Here is a 24,126-nt window from a genome sequence, read left to right on the forward strand (position 1 = left end):
AGATTATTGACAAATTTAAGAAAATCAATGCAATCTCATAATCAATAAAGACAATTTCAGATGTTACTTTTTATTTATTTTTTTATTTTTTTGAGACAGGGTTTCATTGTGCCGTCCAGGCTGGAGTGCAGTGGCATGATCTCGGCTCACTGCAACCTCCACCTCCTGGGTTCAAATGATCCTCCTGCCTCAGCCTCCCTAGTAGCTGGGACTACAGGCATGTACCACCATGCCTGGCTAATTTTTGTATGTATATATATATATTTTTCGGAGCCAGAGTCTTGCTCTGTCACCAAGGCTGGAGTGCAGTGGCATGATCTCGGCTCACTGCAACCTCCGCCTCCTGGGTTTAAGCAATTCTCCTGCCTCAGCCTCTGGAGTAGCTGGGATTACAGGCACGCACCACCACACCCAGGTAATTATTTTTTATTTTTTATTTTTAGTAGAGACGGGGTTTCACCATGTTAGCCAGGCTGGTCTCAAACTCCTGACCTCAGGTGATCCGCCTGCCTCAGCCTCCCAAAGTGCTGGGATTAGAGGTGTGAGCCACCACGCCTGGCCAAGATGTTACTTCTTGACTATTACATTGATAAAGGCTTTTTAAAAACATACAAGGCCTTCAGTGTGTAATGCTGTCCACCTTCATACAGAGCAGATAGGCACGTGGGTATTTATTAAATTCTTCTTCAAAGTAATTTTGCAGTATATATCAAAAACTTCAAACTATACAAATGACTTATTTTGAAGACACTATATTCAGTTGATAATCAGGTATATGTAACATAATTACATGAGACTTTCATTGCATTTGTTATGCTAGTGATAAATAGTAAACATGTTTTCAAAACTAGTGAATTAATTGTGGTAAAGCCATATGGACCACTGCAAGTTCCCTGACAGCAAAAGTGACTTTACCTGTCCTATCCCCTGCTCTATCACCTGAATGTAGAATGCACACAGTCTATCTTGAATAACTATTTTTTGAAGGAATTGTATGAAAACATTAATAATTATGCTTGTGAAGACTGATGGAAGAATAATTAAAACATCAAGCTACGTGAAAACATGACACAGATCTTATAGAATGAGATCTCAGGTTTTAAAGTTTGTTATTTGCATTTAAGTAAAAAGATGAGATGGCCGGTGCAGTGGCTCATGCCTGTAATCCCAGCACTTTGGGAGGCCAAGGCAGGTGGATCACCTGAGGTCAGGAGTTCGAAACCAGCCTGGCCAATATGGTGAAACCCCATCTCTACTAAAAGTACAAAGATTAGTCGGGTGTGCTGATGGGCATCTATAATCTCAGCTACTTTGGAGGCTGAGGCAGCAGTATCTCTTGAACCTGGGAGGCCAGAAGTTGCAGTGAGCTGAGATCTATCCATTGCACTGCAGCCTGAGTGACAAGAAGAAAACTCTGTCTCAGATTAAAAAAAAAAAGATGAGACCTGGACAGACTTTTCTGACAGACTGAGCCACTTCTTGGGAGGTGGAGGTTGCAGTGAGCCGAGATGGCCCCATTGCACTCCAGCCTAGGCAACAAGAGTGAAATTCTATCTCAAAAAAAAAAAAAAAGTGGCTAGGTGTCATTTTCCTCTTTATTAGTTTGTGCCACCCAACATCATTTGATCTGTCATCAGCACCACAGGTGCTCACTCGGAACACCTGGAAGTGGGTGCCATGGCAGTGTCCAAAGCCCGCGAGCCCCTTCTTGCCCAGCTTATGTGTTGATCCTGTAGGGCCCAAGGTCCTCGTGGCTCTGGACGTCCTTTGTCATCTTTTATTTCTTTCATTTATTTGCCAATCTCCATCCTAGGGATCCTTGGAGAGACTCAGTTGAGGTTCTACCTTGGAGGCACCCCAATCCTGGGGCCACAGAACTAGACTGAGACACTCCACATCCTATGTGGTCAGGGCTGGCTTGAAGGAGAGATGGACTGTGGGACCCCTGAGGGGAATCAGGGTTTCTGCCATTGGGGCAGGCAGGCAGGCTTCCTGGAGGAGGGGTATGTGGAAGTGGGTCTGGAACGATGAGTAGGAATTTTTTTAAGCAAAGAAGAGAAAGAGAAAGAGAATTTCGTGTGGAGGTTGGGCCCACTCGAAGACTTGGAGGTGAGAGAGCAAGCACCTGGCTTTTGAGCAGCAAGAAAGAGCTTGGTGCCACCAGAACAATCAGGATGAGAGGCAGAGGCAAGAGGGAGGGGAGGAGATTGATTCTGAGGACAATGGGGAGCCATGGAGGGTGTGTGAACAGGAGAGGGGCAATATCAGCTGACTGGCTCCTTCCCTTGCCCCACCTGGTTTCTCTCCCTTTTTTATCAAGCTCCTTTCTATAGCACCCCTTGCAGAAGTATCTGCAATTCAGGTTTTGCTTCTAGAGAGCCCACACGAAGACAGGGCCTTTTGATTCTCCAGTCCTGCCTCTCCCACTGTCCTGCTACCTCTGCTCTTGTTCTCTGACTGGCTTCTACCCATTTTCTTCCACTTCCTTCTGGATTTCTTCTCGGCATCTCCTCCAGTCTTTCCCAGCTGGCTCCAGCCTGGGCACAGTTGTGGGAGTGATGGGAATATGAGACAGAGCATTCTCCCATGAACTCAAATTCAGGGTTATCCTTGGGGTGGGACATGGAGCCTGGTCTGGGGTGGTGCAGCCAGGCTTGGGAGAAGGGGCTGTGTCTACATCTTCCCTCTGCTAGCTTGCTGCAAAGCTGGGGGTACCTGTCTAGAGCTAGGGCAGGAGGCTGTGCTGGGACTGAGGGGCAGGAAAGAAAGTTCAATGGACTGAGATTCATTATGAATTTGGGATAAACAGCAAGTGGGGTGAATGGTCAAGAGTTGGTGGGGAGAGACAGGGAGAGGGATGGAGAGTTGGACTTGGGAGAAACAGTGATAGAGAAAAAGATGCACACACAGAGACAGACAGAGACAGTGAGAGACAGAGTGAGGGAGAGAGGGGAGAGGGAGAGAAAGACACAGAGAAAGCGACACAAAAACAGAAAGTAAAAGAAACACATAGACACACATATCTAAATCTATCATTGATCATATCTTTCATCTAGGTAGCCATCACTCATACATCTCTCTCATCTATACCTGTCTCTCTTATCTCTCTATCCATCTATCCTATTTATCATCTATCGATCTGTCACCTACCTTTCTCTTTCTCTCATCTATCTGTCTATTGTATTGTCTACCTACCTACCTACCTACCTACTTACCTATCCATCCATCCATCCTGTCTGTGCATCCATTCATCCTTCTATCTATTCTATCTATCTATCTATCTATCTATCTATCTATCTATCTATCTATCATCTATATTTATCTATCTATCATCTATCTATCATCTATCTATCTAATCTATCATCTGTCCATCCATCTTATCTGTGCATCCATACATCAATCCATCCATCTATCCTGTTATCTACCTACCTACCTACTTATATACTTACCTACTACCTACCTACCTACCTATCCATCCATCCATCCCTCCTATCTGTGCATCCATCCATGTATCCTACTATCTATCTATCTATCTATCTATCTATCTATCTATCTATCTATCATCTATCTATCATCATCTATCATCTATCTATCTATCTATCTATCTATCTATCTATCTATCTATCTATCTATCATCTATCTAATCTATCTATCATCTATCATCTATCATCTATCTATCTACTTTTTTTTCAAGATGGAGTCTCGCTCTGTCTCCCAAGCTGGAGTGCAGTGGTGTGATCTTGGCTCACTGCAACCCCCACACCCCAGGTTCAAGCGATTCTCCTGCCTCAGCCTCCTGAGTAGCTGGGACTACAGGCACGTGCCACCAGGCCTGGCTAATTTTTGTATTTTTAGTAGAGACAGGGTTTCACTATATTGGTCAGGCTGGTCTTGAACTCATGACCTCGTGATCCACCCACCTAGGCCTCCCAAAGTGCTGGGAATACAGGCATGAACCACCGCACCTGGCTTATCTATCTATCTTCTATCTATCTTCTTGTATATCTACCGACTGACCAACCTACCTACCCATTTATCCATCCATCCATCCATCCATCCATCCATCCATCCATCCATCCTATCTGTGTGTCCATCTGTCCATTTAATCTATCTATCTATCTATCTGTCTATCTATCTATCTATCTATCATCTATCTCCCTCCCTCCCTCTCCGCCAACCTACCGATCCATCCATGCATCCACCCATCCTATCTGTGGGTCCATCCAACCACCTATTTTATTTATCTATCTATCTATCTATCTATCTATCTATCTATCTATCTATCTATCATCTCCCTCCCTCCCTCTCCACCTACCTACTGATCCATCCATGCATCCACCCATCCTATCTGTGGGTCCATCCAACCACCTATTTTATTATCTATGTATCTATCTATGTATCTATGTATCTATCTATCTATCTATCTATCTATCATCTATCTATCTATCATCTATCTATCTATCTATCTATCTATCTATCTATCTATCTATCTATCATCATCTATCCACCCATTCATCGATCATCTACATATCTATCTAGAGAAAGACACAGAGAGAGGAAGAGAGTGAGGGAACAGAGAAGCACATAGACACAGACACAGAAAGAGACAGGCAGAGACCAATATTTCAGGTGAAAGGGCTGAGAAGTTTGGGGGTGTGTGGTGGGTAGGGGGGTACAATGGGCAGTGGTAGCATCTGAGGCCCCCTGCCAACCTCGTGTCAGCCTTGTCTATCCCCAGATGCAGGGCAATGAGGAGGACTTGCAGCTGATGGAGGATCTGGGCCACTACTTCCGTGATGTCCAATTCTGGTGGCTTGGGCCTTTCTACCCTGTCCTGCATCTCGTCCACCCTACGTTCGCTGCCCCTGTGCTCCAGGCTTCAGGTATCTTTCTCAGGAGGCTATGCTGCAGCCTCTTCCCTGCCTCTTCTCCCTGCCCTCCCAACCCTTAGACAGGCCATGCTGAGCAGAAAAATGGGCATATCCAACAGAGACCTTGGCTTTGCCACTAACCTGCTGGGTGACTCTGGGCAGGTCCCTGGTGCTCTCTGGCTGCTGAGGCCTCTTTTAGTTGTGAGTGAAGAAAACTCAACCCTGTGTGGTCTAAGCAAAGAAACAGAATGTATTGACTGTAAAGTAAAAGTCAGGAAGTAAAAGTGAAGTCCAGGAAGGGTGGTCTTCAGGCATGGCTGGATCCAGGCCATCATAATGCCAGTCTTCATCTCTTAGCTTCGTATCCCTCTGTGATGGTTTCACTCTCATGCTGCTAAAGATAAGTCCCAGAAGCTCAACCCCCATGGAAAATTCCCTGTAGTTCCAGGAAAATTTCCAGGATTCCCCTAAATTTGCCTGGCCTGGGTCACAGGACCAATTTCTTATCCAGTCACTGCAGCTTGATTGCATAGGTTTCAGGTCATATGTTCAGCTCTGGAGAAGGAGATGAGAACCCTCTTAACTACTTGGATTGAGAGTGGGGAAGGCATGAGGAGGATGGATGCTGGACAGGCAGATACCACCATTCACCAGACATCCATTCACCAGCATCCCTGTGAGATAGGCATTTCCTGAGTAAGAAAACTGAGACACAGAGAGGCCCAATGACTTCTCAAGGTCACACAGCATATCAAGGCCTCCCTCTTAGTTCTTTTTGTAATTTTTTTGAGACAGGGTCTCACTCATTACTGCTTATTGTGGAGTGTGGCAGGATACCGAGGAAGCCTAAATCAAGCCTAGGTTACATGTGGGATGCTAATAGGACCAGATTTAAATCCTATCTGGGGCCCATCTATAGGGCATGCGGAAGTCATTTTAGACTCTCTCAGGTCCATGTCTGAGCATGCCACATCAGGACCTGTCATGTATATTGTGTCCATGTCAGAACATGTTAATGCATCTCAGGCTGTGCCACATATCTCAGGTCCATGTCAGAAGATGTCAGAGAGTACTGGGCAGACAGGGTGTCCTAGGTCCCTTTTTTTTTTTTGGAGACAGCGTCTCTGTCATCCTGGCTGGGGTGCAGTAGAACGATCTTGGCTCACTGCAACCTCCGCCTCCCCGGTTCAAGCAATTCTCCTGCCTCAGCCTCCCAAGTAGCTGGGACTACAGGCGCCCGCTGCCACACCCATAATGTTTTTGTATTTTTTAGTAGAGACGGGGTTTTACTGTGTTGCCCAGGCTGGTTTTGAACCCCTGAGCTCAGGCAACCTGCCTGCCTCAGCCTCCCAAAGTGCTAGAACTACAGGCGTCATCCACCGTGCCCGGCCAGGGTGTCCTAGGTCCTTGTAAAGGCATTTTGTAGAGTGTTGAGCTATGCTCGGGCGTTGCAGAACATGTTGGACCATGTAGGAGCTGTGTGAAGGCGTGCTGGGGTGCGCTGCGCCGTGTGGGGCTGTGTCATTGTTCTACTGCACCGCTGCGCCTGGTCTGGTCCCCAGTCTCCTCCCCTGTCCTCCCTCCTTCCTTTGCCCTCGACCCTCTTCCTGCTATGCTGAGTCTGGAGGGTGGAAGTGCAAATCCCTGGCTGGGAGCCTCCCCCTACACTCAAAGTCCCTCCCCTGCCCCTCTCCATAACCCCTGATGGTCTTTATTCATGTCAGCTGCTGTTGCACCCAAGGATATGAGTTTCTATGGCTTCCTGAAGCCCTGGCTGGGTGAGTAACTAGATGAATGGGGATGGGGACAACCTTCTGGGGCCAGGAGAAGGTGCTGTCATTGCCCATGGCCCTTGGCTGCCTCTACTAGGGGATGGGCTCATGATTAGTGCCGGTGACAAGTGGAGACGGCACCGTCACCTGCTCACACCTGCCTTCCACTTCAAAATCCTGAATCACTATGTGAAGATTCTCAGTAAGAGCACGAACATCATGCACGTGAGTGCCACAAACTCAGATCCCAGCTGGGCCCTTGGGAAAGGAGAAGTGACCTCAGACAGATCTGGTCTGAAATGCTGGCTCTGCTGGGTGGCTTTGGTGCCATAGCTTTTCCTCCCTAGGCCTTGGTTTCTTCATCTGTAAAATGTGGATAATAATTTTTACTTAAAGGGTGGTCAAGATCATGTACTGAAGTCATGTTCTTGGCACATAGTAGGTGTTCAGAAGGCATTAATTACTAGTCTCCCTCACAGAAACCTTGCAAACTAAAGACAGTTATGATGAAATTTGGATAATGGCAGGGCGCGGTGGCTCACTCCTGTAATCCCAGCACTTTTGAGGCCAAGGTGGGTGGATCACTTGAGGCCAGGAGATTGAGGCCAGCCTGGCCAACGTGGTGAAACCCCATCTCTACTAACAATACAAAAAAACATTAGCTGGTATGGTGGCACATGCCTGTAATCCCAGCTTCTTGGGAGGCTGAGGCAGGAGAATTGCTTGAGTACAGGAGGCAAAGTTGCAGTGAACTGAGATTGTGCCACTGCACTCCTGCCTGGGCGACAGAGTGAGACTACATTTCCAAAAAAAAAAAAAAAAATTGCATATAGCTTTTTCTGCATGGCAAACCATATTAAAACTCACTGGCCTTGATGGGCCAACCAGACACTTCCATTTGTGCCTTATTTTCCAGGAGGCTAGCCTGGGTTCACTACCACCGTGGAGCCTGAGTTTCAAGAGAGTGAGCGGAAACATTTTAGTACCTCCTGATGCTTAGTTCAGAACTAGCACACTAGCATTTTTACCACATTCTCCTGGTGAAAGCCAGTTTCAAGACGAGCTCAAATTCAGGAGATGGAGACTCAGGCTCTGCCTGCAAATGGAAGGAGGCGCCAAGTCTCATCGCCAAGGGTGAGGGGCAAAAAGTTGGGGACATTTCTGCAATCACTTGCCTCTGTGCTAATGATGAGGATGATAATGATAGCTAACATTTATTGAGCACTTAGTGTATACCAGAAACTATATGCCAATTCCATGATCTATGTTGTCAAATTTAATATTCACAATCCTATGAGGTAGAGATGATCATAACTGCCACATTATGGATGAAGAAATTGTGTGTCAGAGAGATTAGGGAGCTTGCCTAAGTTTATACAGTTAGGAAGTGAGCTAAAAGTGGTGGAGAAGGGGTTCTAACCTGGTTATCTGGCACCAAAGCAGATCATCTTGGTTTTTTTTGAGACAGAATCTCACTCTGTCACCAGGCTGGAGTGCAGTGGTGTGATCTCAGTTCACTGCAACCTCCACTTCCTGGGTTCAAGCAATTTTCCTGCCTCAGCCTCCTGAGTAGCTGGGATTACAGGCGCCTGCCATCACATCCAGCTATTTTTTATATTGTTTGTTAGAGACGGGATTTCACCATCTTGGCCCAGATGGTCTCAATTTCCTGAACTCATGATCTGCCCATCTCACCTTCCAAAGTGTTGGGATTACACGTGTGAGCCACTGTGCCTGACCCAAAGCAGATCATCTTAACTATTACTGAAGATTTGACAGGGGGGACCTAAAGAGGGCAGTGGGTTGACCAAGGGTACATAGGGCACAGGAGCAGAGCTGGAACTTGAACCCAGGTCACCTGACCCCCAGCCTTGGGCCTTCATGTCCTAATAGTAACAGCTTCTGTCCCTCACAAGCTTGGTCCTCCTTGGGGATGGGTACCTGGGGAAGAGGACCAGGAGTTGGTTCTGGGGGAGTCCATCCTGGAGGTTGGGGATGGGAAGGGACTCAAGGGAGCCAGGGCTCAGTTCCTGCTCTGTCCCCTTCTCTGGCCAGGCCAAATGGCAATGCCTGGCCTTGGAGGGCAGTGCCCGTCTGGAAATGTTTGAGCACATCAGCCTCATGACCTTGGACAGTCTGCAGAAATGCATCTTCAGCTTTGACAGCAATTGTCAGGAGTGAGTTCTTCCCCAGGACCTGGGATCTTGGCCATGGACCCACAGGAGTAGGTTAGGGAGAGAGGACTGATCAGGGCATCTGAAGTGTCTTCTTGGAGAAAATGAGTCAGAATTGAGCATGGAAGTACAGGGAAGGGGAGAGAAAAAGATCAGTTCTCCAGGTAGGTAGAACTGTTTGGGTAATGGCAAGGAGGCTAGGATGAGCAGAGCACGTGCAATAGCCATCAAAGGGACACCTTGGAAATGAGATTGGAGGGGTCAGCAGTAGCTGAACTGTTTTAGGTTAGACTCATACAACTTAATGACATTGAAAAGCCATGCAAAGGGGTATGAACTTCATCCAAGTCTCCCAGAGAGTCGTGGGAGGTGTTTGAGAAGATGAGGGTCATGGTCAGTGCTGAGCTTGGACGTTTGACTCTGTGGAAGATTGACTGTTACGTAGACACAGGAAGCAAGGAGACCATGGAGAGGAAGAGGCCTGAGCTTGGTGGAGAAAAAGGGGCAGATTTGAGAGAAACCAAGGAGAAATAGGCAGGAGCAGATGTTGTGTAAGATGCCCATGATGGCCAAGCTGTGCCCTGGGGACCTGGGGCAGGAGGCAGCTCACAGACAGTGGGAGGCAGAGAGTGAAGTGTGCTTGCAGGGCACCATTTTCTGCATGGAACGTGGTCCTGGGATTCTGGCTAGAAGGTGCTCCCAGGCTTTCATGTGTGTTTAGAAGCTGCTTCCTCTCCCTGGCCTGGCCCTGCAGGAAGCCCAGAGAATATACTGATGCCATCTTGGAGCTCAGTGCCCTCATTCTCAAACGGCAGCAGCACATCTTCCTGCGCGCGGACTTCTCGTACTTCCTGCCTCCCAATGGGCGACGCTTCCACAGGGCCTGTGACATAGTGCACAACTTCACAGATGCTGTCATCCAGGAGCGGCGTCTCACCCTCACTAGCCAGGGTGTTGAAGACTTCCTGCAGGCCAAGGCCAAGTCCAAGACTTTGAACCTCATTGACGTGCTCTTGCTGGCCAAGATGGGCTTCTCTGGGATCTGAATTTCAGAAGTAGAATAGACCTTGATGTGAAATGTCAGATCCATGAACTTGGACTTGATCCAGAGGGCACTGGGGAGCCATGGAAGGTGCTTGAGGAAAGGAGGGACAAGTAAGATATATTTCAGAGGTGACTCTGTAGAAGAGTTCCTAGAAGGAGCAAACAGGAGGCAAGAGACTAGGAAAGAGTCCTGCTAGGCAGGCCTAGTGATGATAAGGGAGTAATCTTGCCTGGAATATGGACCTTCATGAACTGTTTTAGGTTAGACTCAGGTGCCTTCATGGCTGGTGTAATTTAGAGGTCTTGTCTCCTGGATGAAAATGGAAAGGAGTTGTTAGATGAGGACATGAGAGCGGAGACTGACACCTTCATGTTTGTGGGTGAGGGTCCCAGGGTGTGATGTCACTAGGGGTACGAGTGTCTCCATTCCAGGGACGTGGTGAGTGGACCCTGGATCACCCCATCCCATCTTCCTTCCCCTCTTCCTTCTGAGGGCCTCAATACATGGGTGCTGTCCACCCTTTGGTGCTGAAGCATCCCAGAGACCCAAGCTTACCTGGCTGCCCCTCAGGCCATGACACCACTGCCAGTGGTCTCTCCTGGGTCCCGTACAACCACGTGAGGTACCCAGAATATCAGGAGCACTGCCAACAGGAGGTGCAAGAGTTCCTGAAGAACCGTGATCCTAAAGAGATTGGATGGTGAGTGTGCAGGTCCTCGTGTCCTGTTCCTGAGTCCCTCTCATTGGTTTAGCTCTTCAGGTGGGAAAGGGAGAAGGTCTTATTGGTAATTGTGCTATTACTGCCTAGTGGGAATTGGTGCAGAGCTCAGAAACAGGGCCTGGTACTCAGCCTGGAGCAAGGGAAATGCAGGATTTGTGCATTTACTACCTATTGCAATTAAACTCATTCAATTATTTTTTCTTTTTTCTTTCTTTCTTCTTTTTTTTTTTTTTTTTTGTTTTTGAGACAGAGTCTCACTCTGTCATCCAGGCTGGAGTGCAGTGGTATAATCTCCGCTCACTGCAACCTCTGCCTCCCGAGTTCAAGCGATTCTCCTGCCTCAGTTTCCCGAGGAGCTGGGATTGCAGGCATCTGCCACTATGCCCAGCTAATTTTTGTATTTTTAATAGAGACGGGGTTTCACCATGTTGGCCAGGCTGTTCTTGAACTCCAGACCTCAGGGTATTTGCCCACCTCAGCCTGCCAAAGTGCTGGGATTACAAGTGTGAGCCACAGTGCCTGGCCAAACCCATTCAGTTCTAATAGATATTGCCGAATTGCCTGTTAGCATCTCTGCACTGATTAACTCTCCAGTGTGTGGTAGAACTAGTTCTCTTGGTTTCCTCCTTTTTGATAGCTACATAGTGTCCTCTCATATGGATGTACTGTAATTCATCAAAACATTTCTCCATTGATGGACATTAGTGTGCTTTCCAGGCTTTTGCTATAACTAACATGATGTGGTGGGCACTCATGTACATTGACCATTGCTTACATCTGTGAGCAGCTCTGCAGGACCAATTCTGTGAAGTGCAGTTGGTGAACTGAAGACCATTTGAGATTTACAATTCAATAGCTTGGAAAATCCACTCCTACATACACATTTTGAGAATGCGAGTTTCCTTACATTCTCCCCTGAAGTGTATCTTACGAAACTTTAAAACATTTGCCAATCTGATAGATGCAACATAATACTTCAATGAACATCACTTTAAGCATGGGTAAAGTTGAGCATTGTTTTCACTTACTGACCAGCCATGGGGATTTCTTATTCTGTGAAGTGTTTGCACAATTTGTTCTTTCTAGTTTGGGTTTTTGTAGTTTTTTTCTTATTGATTTATAAGCACTGCTCACATATTAAGAAAACTAGTTCTTTTTTTCCATTTTGCAAAGTTCTTTCTCAGATTGTCTTTGAACTAATTGCCGGTTTTCATTCATTTATTTTGGCTTGATTAATTTATTTGCAGTCAAATTCTTTCCTTTACACCTGCCATTTTTTATTATTATTTTTATTATTATTTTTTGAGACAGAGTCTTGCTCTGTCACCCAGGCTGGATAGCAGTGGCACAATCTCAGCTCACTGCAACCTCCGCCTCCCGAGTTCAAGTGATTCTCCTCCTCAGCCTCTCAAGTAGCTGGGATTACAAGTGTCCACCACTATGCCCAGCTAATTTTTGTATTTTTAGTAGAGATGGGGTTTCGCCATGTTGGCCAGGCCTCAGGTGATCCACCTACCTTGGCCTCCCAAAGTGCTGGGATTACAGGGGTGAGCCACTGCGCCCGGCCATGTTTTTGTTTTTTTAAATCATGCGTGGGAAATTCTTTCATGCTCTAAAATTAAAATGTAAAACTCATGTTTGTTTTCCTCTAATGGGTTTGTTTTTAAAATATTTTATTTATTATTTTAGTTTAAAAATATTTATTACTTTTTTCTCTATGAAATCTATGTTAGTATAAGAATTGTTGTAGGAATGTATTCATTTTCCTCCAAATGGCTAGTTGCCCCAACAAAATTTAATGAATATTTTGTATTTGTCTTACGATTTTAAATAATAGCAGATTCACAATAAGTGAAATTTATTTATATATTTGGGTCTGTTTCTTGGGCTCTATTCTGTTCCACTTAATTTTATTTATTTATTTATTTATTTATTTATTTTTTTTTTTTTTGAGACAGAATCTTGCTCTGTCGCCCAGGCTGGAGTGCAGTGGCATGATCTTAGCTCGTTGTAACCTCCACCTCCTGGGTTCAAGCGATTCTCCTGTAGTCCCGAGTAACTGGGACTACAGGTGCACATCACCACACCCGGCTAATTTTTGTAGTTTTAATAGAGACAAGGTTTCACCATGTTGGCCAGGCTGGCCTCAAATTCCTGATCTCAAATGATCTGCCCACCTCAGCTTCCCAAAATGCTGGGGTTCCAGGCGTGAGCTACCATGCCTGGCCCAGTTAATTATATAGTCATACATAAGCATCAAGATGTCTTCATCATTATACTTTAAAAAACACTTTCATATTTGATAAAGGTGATCCTATTTTATTACTTTGCTTTTACAAGTTTTTCTTTTTTTCTTTTCTTTCTTTTTTTTTTTTTTTTTTGAGATGGAACCTCCCTTTGTCACCCAGGCTGAAGTGCAGTGGTGCAGTCTTGGCTCACTGCAACCTCTGCCTCCTGAGTTCAAACTATTCTCCTGCTTCAGCCTCCCGAGTAGTTGGGATTACAGGTGCCCACCACCATGCCCGGCTAATTTTTTTGTATTTTTAGTAGAGACAGAGTTGCACCATGTTGGCCAGGCTGGTCTCGAACTCCTGATCTCAGGTGATCTGCCTGCCTCGGCCTCCCAAAGTGCTGGAATTACAGGTGTAAGACACTGCACCCGGCCTGAGCACCTCTTCTTATTGCCCCACTTATGCCTAGTGTTCCATTATTGGAATGCTAAGCATGTGGGAGTTATTCATACTCTACTGCTCCAGGTCATTGCCAAGGTCTCATTTTCAAAATTCAAAAAATTGAAACCTCAGGCATAAATGGGTTAAATCTCCTATAGACCTCAGGACTTCCATGATTTCTTAGATCATATTCTTTGTCTACTTTTCTCTTGGGTCACCTGTTCTTTCTCTTGTTATTTTGCAGGAATTTCTTGTATTCTAGATATTGTAGAAACCTTTGAATCTGTCACCTGAATGTTCATTTGGTCCATGGTATCCTGTGTTACACATAAATCCTTAATTTTCGTGCATATTTATCCTTTTTCTTTTTGATCTTCTACTTTGTCCTTTCGAGGTTTTAAGAATTCCCACCCCTAAGTCACAAAAGTGTCTCTTCTGTTATCTTCTTTTAACTTTATAGCTTTATTCATCTCATATAGGAAGATATTCCATCCTGTATATGAAGTGGACAAGGATCTGTTTTTTTGTTCCCAAATTTCCAATTGTTTGAACATCTTCCTCCAAATTATCTATCAATTGCCCAGAGGTGTGTGGGCCCCTCTTTACCAGAAGTTGTTAAATTTTCACCTATTCCTGTGCCTGACTGCAAGCTCTCTTCTCTCTTCCTCTGGTTCGTTTTCCTGTTCTTGTAGCAGTACCACGGTCTTTTCTTTTTGTTTCTTTTCTTTTCCTTTCTTTCCTTTTCCCTCTTTCCCTCCATTTCTCTCTGTCTTTCTTTTCTTCTTCCTTCCTTCCTTTCTTTCTCTTTCTTTCTTTCTTTCTTTCTTTCTTTCTTTCTTTCTTTCTTTCTTTCCTTCCTTCCTTCCTTCCTTCTCTCCCTCCTTTCTTCCCTCCCTCCTTCTCTCTTTCTCTCTCTCCCTTCCTTCCTTCCTTCCTCCCTCCCTCCCTCCTTCCCTCCCTCCCTCCCTTCTTCCTTCCTTCTTTCCTTCCTTCCTTCCTTCCTTCCTTCCTTCCTTCCTTCCTTCCTCCCTTCCTCCCTCCCTCCCTCCCTCCCTCCCTCCCTCCCTTCTTCCTTCCTTCCTTCTTTCTTTCCTTCCTTCCTTCCTTCCTTCCTTCCTTCCTTCCTTCCTTCCTTCCTTCTTTCCTTCCTTCCTTCCTTCCTTCCTTCCTTCCTTCCTTCCTTCCTTCCTTTCTCTCTCTCTCTCTCTCTCTCTCTTGCTTTCTTGCTTTCTTTCTTGGTTTTGCTCTGTTCCCAAGCTGGAGTGCAGTGGTGTGATCATGGCTCACTGCAACCTCCACCTCCCAAGATCAAGGGGTCTTCCCACCTCAGCCTCCCGAGTAGCCAGGAGTAAAGGCGCATGCCACCACACCCGGCTAATTTTTTGGATTTTTAGTAGAGACAAGGTCTCACTATGTTGCCCAGGCTCGTTGTGAACTCCTGGGCTCAAGCAATCTGCCCGCTTTGGCTTTCCACTGTGTTTGGATTACAGATGTGAGCCACCTTGCCCAGCACATTTATCGCCTTTTTTTTTTTTTTTGACGGAGTCTCAGCTGGGTTGGTGAGCAGTGGCGCGATCTCAGCTCGCTGCAACCTCCGCCTTCCCAATTCAAGTGATTCTCCTGCCTCAGCCTCCCGAGTAGCTAGGATTACAGGCGCCTGCCACCACACTCAGCTATGTTTTTGTATTTTTAGTAGAGACGGGGTTTCACTATGTTGGCCAGGCTGATCTTAACTCCTGACCTCGTGGCTCGCCAGTGGCAGTCTCCCAAAGTGCTGGGATTACAAGCTTGAGCCACCACCCCGGCCGCTTTATCTTTTAGAAAATATTTTATTTCATTTTTATGCTATACCTTTGTAATAGATCATAATATCTGGTAGATTGGACTTATCTTCTTTGATCTTTTATTTTAATTTTATCCTAACTTTTTTTTAAGAGATGTGATCTCACTTTATAGCCCAGGCTGGAGTGCATTGGCATGATCGTAGCTCACTGCAGCCTTGAACTCCTGGGCGCAAGGGATCCTCACATCTCAGCCTCCTGAGTAGATGGGACCACAGGCATGCACCACCATGCCTGGTGGATCTTTTATTCTTAAATTGACCTAGCTTTTGATGAACTTTAATTCTTCCAATTAGAATAAGCTGGTTAAGTTCCTACAAAATAAAATGCTAGATTTTTTATTGAATTGCTTTGAATATGTTGATTAATTTAGAAAGAAATGAGACCTTTATAATATTAAGTCACCTCATTCTAGAGTGTGGAGGGGATTTTATTGAAACAATTTTATAATCTTTATAGAGATTTTCCCCTCATCTTTGTTAGTATATTCTATTATTAATTTGAGACAGGGTCTTGCTCTGTCACCCAGGCTGGAGTGCAGTGGCATGATCTCCGCTCACTGCAATCTCCGCCTCCCAGATTCAAGTGATTCTTGTGCCTCAGCCTCTTGAGTAGCTGGCATTACAGGTGCATGCCACCACACCCAGCTAATTTTTGTATTGTTAATAGAGATGGAGTTTTGTTATGCTGGCCAGGGTGGTCTAGAACTCTTGACCTCAAGTAATCAACCCGCTTCAGCCTTCCAAAGTGCTAGAATTACAGGCATAAGCCACAGCACCTGGCCTCATTATATATTTTTAAACATTTTTTAATGCAAATAGGTTAACACTTTTAAGGAGACCCTCTATGTGTTGTGTTTTGCTTAGAAATGCTTCTAAAAATACCATATCAAGTTTTCTAATACTTTTGCGACTTTGGTTTTCTCATGCTTAAATCTTTGATTCTTCTGGAATTCATTTTGTTATTGGATTTAGGGTCAGAAGAAGGTTGGAATTGCCTTTGCGAAAATTATAACTGAGGACATAATGACAGTGAAAGAGATCAGACCTAATCGACTCCATCTTGCTTGTAACCTTTAAGCCGTCCTTGTTCATTCCTGCGCATAGGCTGAACTAACTTTGGGAAGGAATTCAGTTCATGGTTTGAGTCTGAAACCAAATTGATAATAGCCCTTTCCTGAAAAGACCCCCTGTCTTGATAAATCAGCTTTTTCTAGGCAGCGGGCAAGGTGAATCCATTGGGCTGTTACAAGTTGGTGCGAGGGTCTCTCTGGGCGGCAGGAGGGCTGTGTTTGCTCCCTGGATAATTGTTGGGTGTTACCTTAGGGATGACCTGGCCCAGTTGCCCTTCCTGACCATGTGCCTGAAGGAGAGCCTGCGGCTGCATTCCCCAGTCTCCAGGATCCACCGCTGCTGCCCCCAGGACGTGGTGCTCCCGGATGGCCGGGTCATCCCCAAAGGTGCCCACAGTTGGGCAGGCAGGGAGGGCTTTGGGCAGGGCGGAGGTCCCATCGTGTGGTGGAGTCCTTGTCCTGACTGCACCTCCTCCCCAACAGGGAACACTTGCACCGTCAGCATCTTTGGGATCCATCACAACCCTTCAGTCTGGCCAGACCCTGAGGTGCTACCCCTTCCCCCTTCTCCATCCCCGGGGCCTGGTCAGGGGAGGGGTCTTGTCCCAGGGAAACAGATACTTCCTCTCTACTCCACCCACATCTGTACTTTTTTGTTTTGTTTTGTTTTTTGAGATGAAGTTTTGCTCTTGTTGCCCAGGCTGGAGTGCAATGGAGCGATCTCGGCTCACTGCAACCTCTGCCTCCGGGGTTCAAGCGATTCTTCTGCCTCAGCCTCCTGAGTAGCTGGGATTACAGGCACCCACCACCACGCCCAGCTAATTTTGTATTTTTAGCAGAGACGGGGTTTCTCCATGTTGGTTAGGCTGATCTCGAACTCCCAACCTCAGGAGTTTCACCCCTCAGCCTCCCAAAGTGCTGGGATTACAGGCGTGAGTCACTGTGCCCGGTTTCACATCTTATATGAGGGTGGCTGGGTCTTATATGAGGGTGGCTGGGTGTCCTGAGAGACCTCCACCCAACAGCCCTAACTTGCCCACCCACCAGGTCTATGACCCCTTTCGCTTCGACCCAGAAAATCTCCAGAAGACATCACCTCTGGCTTTTATTCCCTTCTCGGCAGGGCCCAGCTGAGGCTAAGGGACTTCTGAGGTGGGCATGGGGTGAGGGTGCCACAGGTGGAGGCGAGGTCTGACTTGTGGGGCCGCGTTTTTCAGGGAGTCGAGGGTTTGAATAAGATCCCAGGAAAAGGGGGTGTGTGTTCTCAGACTTCCCCACTCCTACGTCTGTTGGTCTGGGGGCTGGAGTCTAAGCCAGGCTTGGGGGATATGCAAGCCCACATGGGGGTCCCAGGCACAGAGTCCCTCTCTCTGCCCCTCAATCGGATCTGGGTGGGGTTGGGAGTCCCAGACCAGGTTCCCGGCGCGATGGGGCCGGGATGGGGGTCCTGGGCACATTCAGAGTCCCCACCCCCTCCCTCAGGAACTGCATCGGCCAGACGTTCGCCATGGCTGAGATGAAGGTGGTCCTGGCGCTCACGCTGCTGCCCTTCCGCATCCTGCCGGACCACGCGGAGCCCCGCAGGAAGTTGGAGCTGATCGTGCGCGCAGAGGATGGACTTTGGCTATGGGTGGAGACCCTGAGCGCGGACCTGCAGTGACCCACCACTGTCAGGTCTCAGAGCTACCCGCGCCCTCCTCAGGCACCTTTGCAGATTCCCGGGAATCAATCTGTGCCTGAGTCCCACAGCCAGCCAGCAGGGGGCGTCGGAGAACCGCAGGGATCCAGGGCCTGGCGGGAGGAGGCGGAGTGTCTCTGAGTCAAGACCCTGACAGCCTCTCTGGGTGAGCACAGTGGCTCGGTGCTGAGGGCGGGTTGTCCCAGAGCGCAGGTCGGGACTGTATCCTGTGGGCAATAGGGAGCCATGGCGGGTGTTTGAGCAGGAGAGGGACCAGGGTTGAGGAGGCACCTATGGGGCAGGCTTGAGGCTCTGAGTCACTGAGGAAAACCAGAGCGGCACTACATCCCCGCCCCTCGATCTCAATTCTCATCTCCTAATACATCCAGTTGTTTTTTTTCCTCTCACCTCAGGGTTCTTCACTGTTTTCATTGTTCTTAAATGACTGCACTTATTAAACAATAAGCCTGGTTGTTTTACAGTGTGTCTGATCATTGAAAGTACCTGTATCTATTACAATGACTGTCATTTTTGTCATGGGGTCAGTGTTTCGGTTATCTTTGCCTGGTATTGGCTGCCATATTTGCATATTTGAAATAATATTCGTAGGATTTAAAGAAGGCAGCGTTCTCTCTCACTCTCTCTCTCTTTTTTTTTTTTTCTGAGAGAGTCTTGCTCTGTCACCCAGGCTGGTACAGTGGCACGATGTCGGTTCACTGCAACCTCCGCTCCTGGGTTCAAGCGATTCTCCTGCCTCAGCCTCCCAAGTAGCTGGGACTACAGGTGACTGCAGCCACCCCCGGCTAATTTTTTTTTTTTTTTTGAGATGGAGTCTCACTCTGTCACCCTCGCTGGAGTGCAGTGGCGCGATCTCGGCTCACTGCAAGTTCCGCCTCCTGGGTTCAGGCCATTCTCCTGCCTCAGCCTCCCGAGTAGCTGGGACTACAGGCGCCCGCCACCACGCCCGGCTAATTTTTTGTATTTTTAGTAGAGACGGGGTTTCACCATGTTGGCCAGGCTGGCCTCGAACTCCTGACCTCAAGTGATCCGCCTGCCTTGGCCTCTGAAAGTGCTGGGATTAACAGGCGTGAGCCACTGTGCCCAGCCAGAAGAAGGCAGCTTTCTCTAGGGAGCAGCTTTTGGAGGACTGCTGGTCGAGGTTTATGTTCAATGACCCTCTAGGCTTGTGATGACCAAGGTCACCCAGGCGGTTTAAATTTAAGCTGAAATCGCACTTGCAGGCTGTTTTGCTTTATTTTTTTCTCACTCTGAGAGATGTAGCCCTTTGAGGTCTCCACATATGCAAGGGGGGGATTTTTACCATTTTCCCTCCTTGTATCACACCTAGGCTTAGAGTTTGTTTTTTTCCTGCAATCACAAAACCGTTAAAAGAGTTTCAAATTTTCCTGATTTGAGAAATGCCTTCAGAGAGAAGGTATAATTTATGTTCATTTTATCTCTAGGTTTCTGTTATTATTTGAATCGTGTTTTTGTGATTTTCACCCTCTTTTCTTTTTTTAAAAAATTATTTTATTTTAAGTTCTGGGATACATGGGCAGGACGTGCAGGTTTTTTACATAGGTAAATGTGTGCCATGGTGATTTGCTGCAATGTGACTGCAGCAATGTGATTTGCTGCATGGTGATACCTACCCATCACCTAGGTATTCAGCCCGACATCCATTAGCTGTTTGTCCTGATGCTCTCCCTCCTCCTGCCCCCACCACAGGCCCCAGTGTGTGTTGTACCCCTCCCTGTGTCCACGTGTTCTCATTGTTCAGCTCTCACTTATGAGTGAGAACATGCGATGTTTGGTTTTCTGTTCCTGTGTTAGTTTGCTGAGGATAATGGCTTCCAGCTCCATCCATGTCCCTGCAAAGGACCTGGTCTTGTTCCTTTTTATGGCTGCATAATACTCCGTGGTGTATGTGTACCACATTTCCTTTAACCAGTCTATCACTGATGGGCATTTGGGTTGATTCCATGTCTTCGCTATTGTTTCACTGTCTTTTCATGTCACTTATTTATATGAAGAATTGAAGAAGCATCTACCTTTTTTTTTCTTTTTTTGAGACGGAGTCTCACTCCATTGCCCAGGCTGGAGTGCAGTGGCATGATCTCGGCTCACTGCAACCTCCACCTCCCGGATTCAAGTGATTCTCCTGCCTTAGCCTCCTGAGTAGCTGGGATTCCAGGCTCCTGCCACCATGCCTGGCTAATTTTTGTATTTTTAGTAGAGACGGGGTTTCACCATGTTGGCCAGGCTGGTCTCGAACTCCTGACCTGAAGTGACCCGCCCACCCCGGCCTCCCAAAGTGCTGGGGCTACGTAGCAGGCGTGAGCCACCGCACCCAGATGCATCCAGCTTTTTAAAAATGCTGGAATTTTAATCCAAATAACTTAGTTTGCTGTTAATGGAAGCAACAAGTGTAAAGCGGAATGTTAAATTGTCATGATCCAGTGATTGCTCCACTCTGGGATGCATTAGAACTGATAATTGCTATTAAATTTATAGATTTCCACACCACACAAGCCCACATCAAAATGTGAAGCAGAGTACTGCACATCAAGGCCGGGTGCAGTGGCTCATGCCTGTAATCCCAGCACTTTGGGAGGCCGAGGTGGGTGGATCACTTCAGATCAGGAGTTGGAGACCAGCCCGACCAACACAGCGAAACCCCATCTCTACTAAAAATGCAAAAATTTGCTGGGCGTGGTGGCGCGTGCCTGTAGTTCCAGCTACTTGGGAGGCTAAGGCAGTAGAATTGCTTGAACCTGGGAGGTGGAGATTACAGTGAGCTGAGATTATGCCACTGCACTCCAGCCTGGGCAACAGAGCGAGACTCCGTCTCAAAAAAAAAAAAAAATTAAAAAAAGAACTGCACATCACCCAGAAATCCTGGACTTTGAGCTGACTGGAGGGAGCAGATGGAATTTGGATTTGATTCGGCCTCTTGATTGATCTCTGTTTTCAGAACAGACCCCACGGTCACATTCCAGTTCCTCTCATTCTGCTAATGTCTTTCATTACTGCCACCTTCTGACTTGCACTTACGCAACTCAACTCCTCCCCTTCTGGAGCCACCTTCCTCTTGCTCCCTTTCACTAAGATGTCCCAATGGGCCATGTTGCCCAACCCGGATAAAAGGTGGCCACTCACTTCCCCTTTCAGAAGTCGACTCTTGTCCGTTTCTCTCCACCATACCCTGCCCTCTGACTTAGACCTGCTCTTACCTTTGGGGGATGCGGCCTCGGTGTATTCATTTGTAAATGGCAAGATTGATGGGCCTGTTCACAAGGGCAGTGGGATGGTGCACAGGACACACTAGTACAGAGCCTGGTGCAGAAGCTGCTCCCAGGTGGGAGCCACCATCCTGATGGACAGTTAGGGTCTGCGGGCTGCTGAGAAGGGAAGGTTCCTATGTGCAGACCCTTTTCCATGAGAGGAACTGAAGCCCGGGTGGACCAGCCAGAACATGAAAGGATTTGGGGACCAGCCCTAGCACATGTCCCGAGGCCACACTGCTGCCCACAAACTGCCCTTGTGGAGCCCACTCCGTATGACTCTCCCTGGGCTGGAACCACTCTCAGGAAAAGAATACGTTTTCTCTCAAGCCAAAACAGACCTCTCTGTTGGCAGTGTGTCTTCTCCCTCTGCCCTGGAATGCACCCTTGGGGCTTGGAGATGTCCCTGATATAGAAGGAAGAGGAGGAAGCAGAGCTTCCCTTTATCCATGCAGAATCGAGACACTGTTTACTGCTGAGGCTGCACCACATCCAGAGGCTGCACCACATCCAGAGGCTGCAGGCAGAACTGCGATCTTAGTCAGGGTTCTCCTTAGAATCAGAATCGATAGAATATATCGCTATCTATGTTCATATCTATCCATCTATCTAGAAAGGGAGGTAGAGTGAATAGGGAATTTATTATGGGAATCGCCTCTTGTGATTAGGGAGGCTGAGAAGTTCTACAAGATGCTCTCTGTAAGCTGGAGAACTAGGGATGCCTGGTGGGGTAGTTGCATCTGAGTCCAAAGGCCTGAAAACCTGGAATTCTCATGTCCAAGGGTAGGAGAAGATGGATGTCCCAGCTCCAGAACAGAGAGCAAATTCACCCTCCGCCTTTAGTTCTATCCATGGAGTTGCAGCAAACTCCTTCAAAGAGTGACTTATCCTTGCAGAGTCAAGGGTTTCTTTTTTTTTTTTTTGAGACGGAGTCTTGCTCTGTCACCGAGGCTGGAGTGCAGTGGCACGATCTCGGCTCACTGCAAGCTCCGCCTCCTGGGTTCACGCCATTCTCCTGCCTCAGCCTCCGGAGCAGCTGGGACTACTATTTTTTGTAGAGATGGGGTTTCACCGTGTTAGCCAGGATAGTCTCGATCTCCTGACCTCATTATCCACCTGCCTTGGCCTCCCAGAGTGCTGGGATTACAGGCGTGAGCCACCGCGCCCGGCCAGTCAAAGGTTTCTTTTCCCACTCCACGTAGGCTTTCAGCTTCCTCTAAGAGGAGTGATCGTTTATGAACGAGAGAGTGAGTGGGGAGGCAGAGGGCCAATGGGCCTCTAGGATTCTGCTACACCTGTGTGTATAATTCTAAAAACATTCTCAGGGCTGTGTGCAGTGGCTCACACCTGTAATCCCAGGACTTTGGGAGGCCGAGGTGGGTGGATCACGAGGTCAGGAGTTCGAGACCAGCCCATCCAACATGGTGAAACCCCGTCTCTACTAAAAAATACAAAAATTAACCAGGCATGGTGGCGTGCGCCTGTAGTCCCAGCTACTTGGGAGGCTGAAGCAGGAGAATCGCTTGAACCTGGGTGGCGGAGGCTGCAGTGAGCCGAGATCCTGTTACTGCACTCCAGGCTGGCAACAGAGTGAAACTCCATCTAAAAAAAAAATAATAAAAATAAATAAAAACAACAACAACAACAAAACATACACAGGCCTGCTCAGGCCTGGTCTTGTCATCGGTTGCTGTGGGGCCTCCTTCCTCTCTTGAATGTGAAGGAGGCGCCACTGGACAGTTTGGGGAGAACAGACTCCAAGGTGTCTGGATTATTAGTTTGTCTCTGTGTTTGTTTGCGTGTGTGTGACAGAGAGAGAGAGAGAGAGAGAGAGAGAAAAAGGATGTGTGTGGGTGTGTGATTGTAGGTGTGTGTGTGACTGTGTGTATCTGTGGGACTGCATTCACAGCATGTGCAAGTGTGTTTGTGAGTGTATGTAATCGTGTGCATGGGTGGCTGTGATCGTGTATGCATATATGTCTGTATTACACCCTGTGTTGGCGACTGAGTGTCTGGGTGTGGTGTGCATGTGTGAGTGCGTGTATGTTGTTGTCACTGAGCCACTGTAGCTGTCTATACCAGGCTGTGTTCCTATTCATGACTGGAGCCACTGTCCTTGACCCCAGGCCTGACCCTTGCAGTGCAGGCAGCACATTCTCATGCCCTTGACCCCACATCTGACCCTTGCAATGCAGGCAACACATTCTCATGCCCTTAACCTTACATCTGGCCCTTGCAGTGCAGGCAGCACATTTTCATGCCCTTGATCCCATGTCTGACCCTTGCAGTGCAGGCAGCACTTTCTCATGCCCTTGGAAGCAGCCCTCAAAAATGGGTGGTGAGTATTGGTGGGTAAATGCCCCAGCTCCTTTTCCCCGAGTGGGATGACTCTGAGGTGCATGTTCTATGCTGTCTCCCAGAGGTGCCATGCAGGGCTGAGCCTTGGCTGCCCATGGTGGAAACTGTTTTAAATAAGTTCCTTTTAATTGCTACATTTCCTTTCCTGTCTCAGTTTTCAGCTGTCCTACTGGTGTTTCCTGGACTTACCTCCCAAACAAACAACTGGCAGTTGAAATTTGGTCACCTCTAAATAAATTATTTGCACTTGAATCCTTTCATGAGGGTCTGCTTCCAGGAAACCTGAACTAAGACATGCATGTCTGCTGGCTTCTCCCATCTCGATAGGCTTATCATTGTGTCCTTTGTACTGAAGAGGAACATGAGATTCAGAGAAGACAAGTCACTGGCCCAAAGTCACGCAGCTGATTAGCGGCAGGTCCAGGTTTGATCATGGGTCATCTAATCCCAAGCTCGGTGCTTGCTCCTCTCCGGAGGGACTCCACCCTACCAAAGGCCAGCAGAAACAACACAGGAAGTTCAAAGCCATCAAGCGCTCTGCTGCATGTGCCAGAGGGAACCAAGGCTCATAGTTGCTGTCTGTGTCCTTGTCCTGTCTTTAAGTAATAATGGCATGCACCGGCTTGTGGTTGATTATG

General features: G+C 47.4%; 2 protein-coding genes across 3 annotated transcripts in view; one reads left to right on the forward strand and one right to left on the reverse strand.

Annotated features, from left to right (window-relative positions):
• LOC129460823 (cytochrome P450 4F3-like) overlaps positions 1-18,143 on the forward strand; it is a 22,436-nt gene extending 4,293 nt beyond the window's left edge. The window contains exons 2-12 of one of the 2 annotated variants that reach the window (XM_055239254.2): positions 4,745-4,883; positions 6,596-6,649; positions 6,741-6,868; positions 8,699-8,820; positions 9,572-9,841; positions 10,174-10,241; positions 10,433-10,562; positions 16,422-16,555; positions 16,652-16,716; positions 17,216-17,295; positions 17,648-18,143. In XM_055239254.2, the coding sequence (XP_055095229.1) occupies positions 4,745-4,883; positions 6,596-6,649; positions 6,741-6,868; positions 8,699-8,820; positions 9,572-9,841; positions 10,174-10,241; positions 10,433-10,562; positions 16,422-16,555; positions 16,652-16,716; positions 17,216-17,295; positions 17,648-17,828 (1,371 nt within the window). In that variant the 3' untranslated portion in view covers positions 17,829-18,143. Of the gene's footprint in view, positions 1-4,738; positions 4,884-6,595; positions 6,650-6,740; positions 6,869-8,698; positions 8,821-9,571; positions 9,842-10,173; positions 10,242-10,432; positions 10,563-16,421; positions 16,556-16,651; positions 16,717-17,215; positions 17,296-17,647 lie in introns of both variants that reach the window. The other variant, XM_055239255.2, reaches the window with a different exon arrangement.
• Positions 1-24,126, reverse strand: part of LOC129459690 (putative zinc finger protein 861) — a 250,172-nt gene that overhangs the window by 62,233 nt on the left and 163,813 nt on the right. The window lies entirely within an intron of this gene.

Source organism: Symphalangus syndactylus, chromosome 13 (genome assembly GCF_028878055.3).
Source record: "Symphalangus syndactylus isolate Jambi chromosome 13, NHGRI_mSymSyn1-v2.1_pri, whole genome shotgun sequence".
In the NCBI taxonomy this organism is placed as follows: domain Eukaryota; kingdom Metazoa; phylum Chordata; class Mammalia; order Primates; family Hylobatidae; genus Symphalangus; species Symphalangus syndactylus.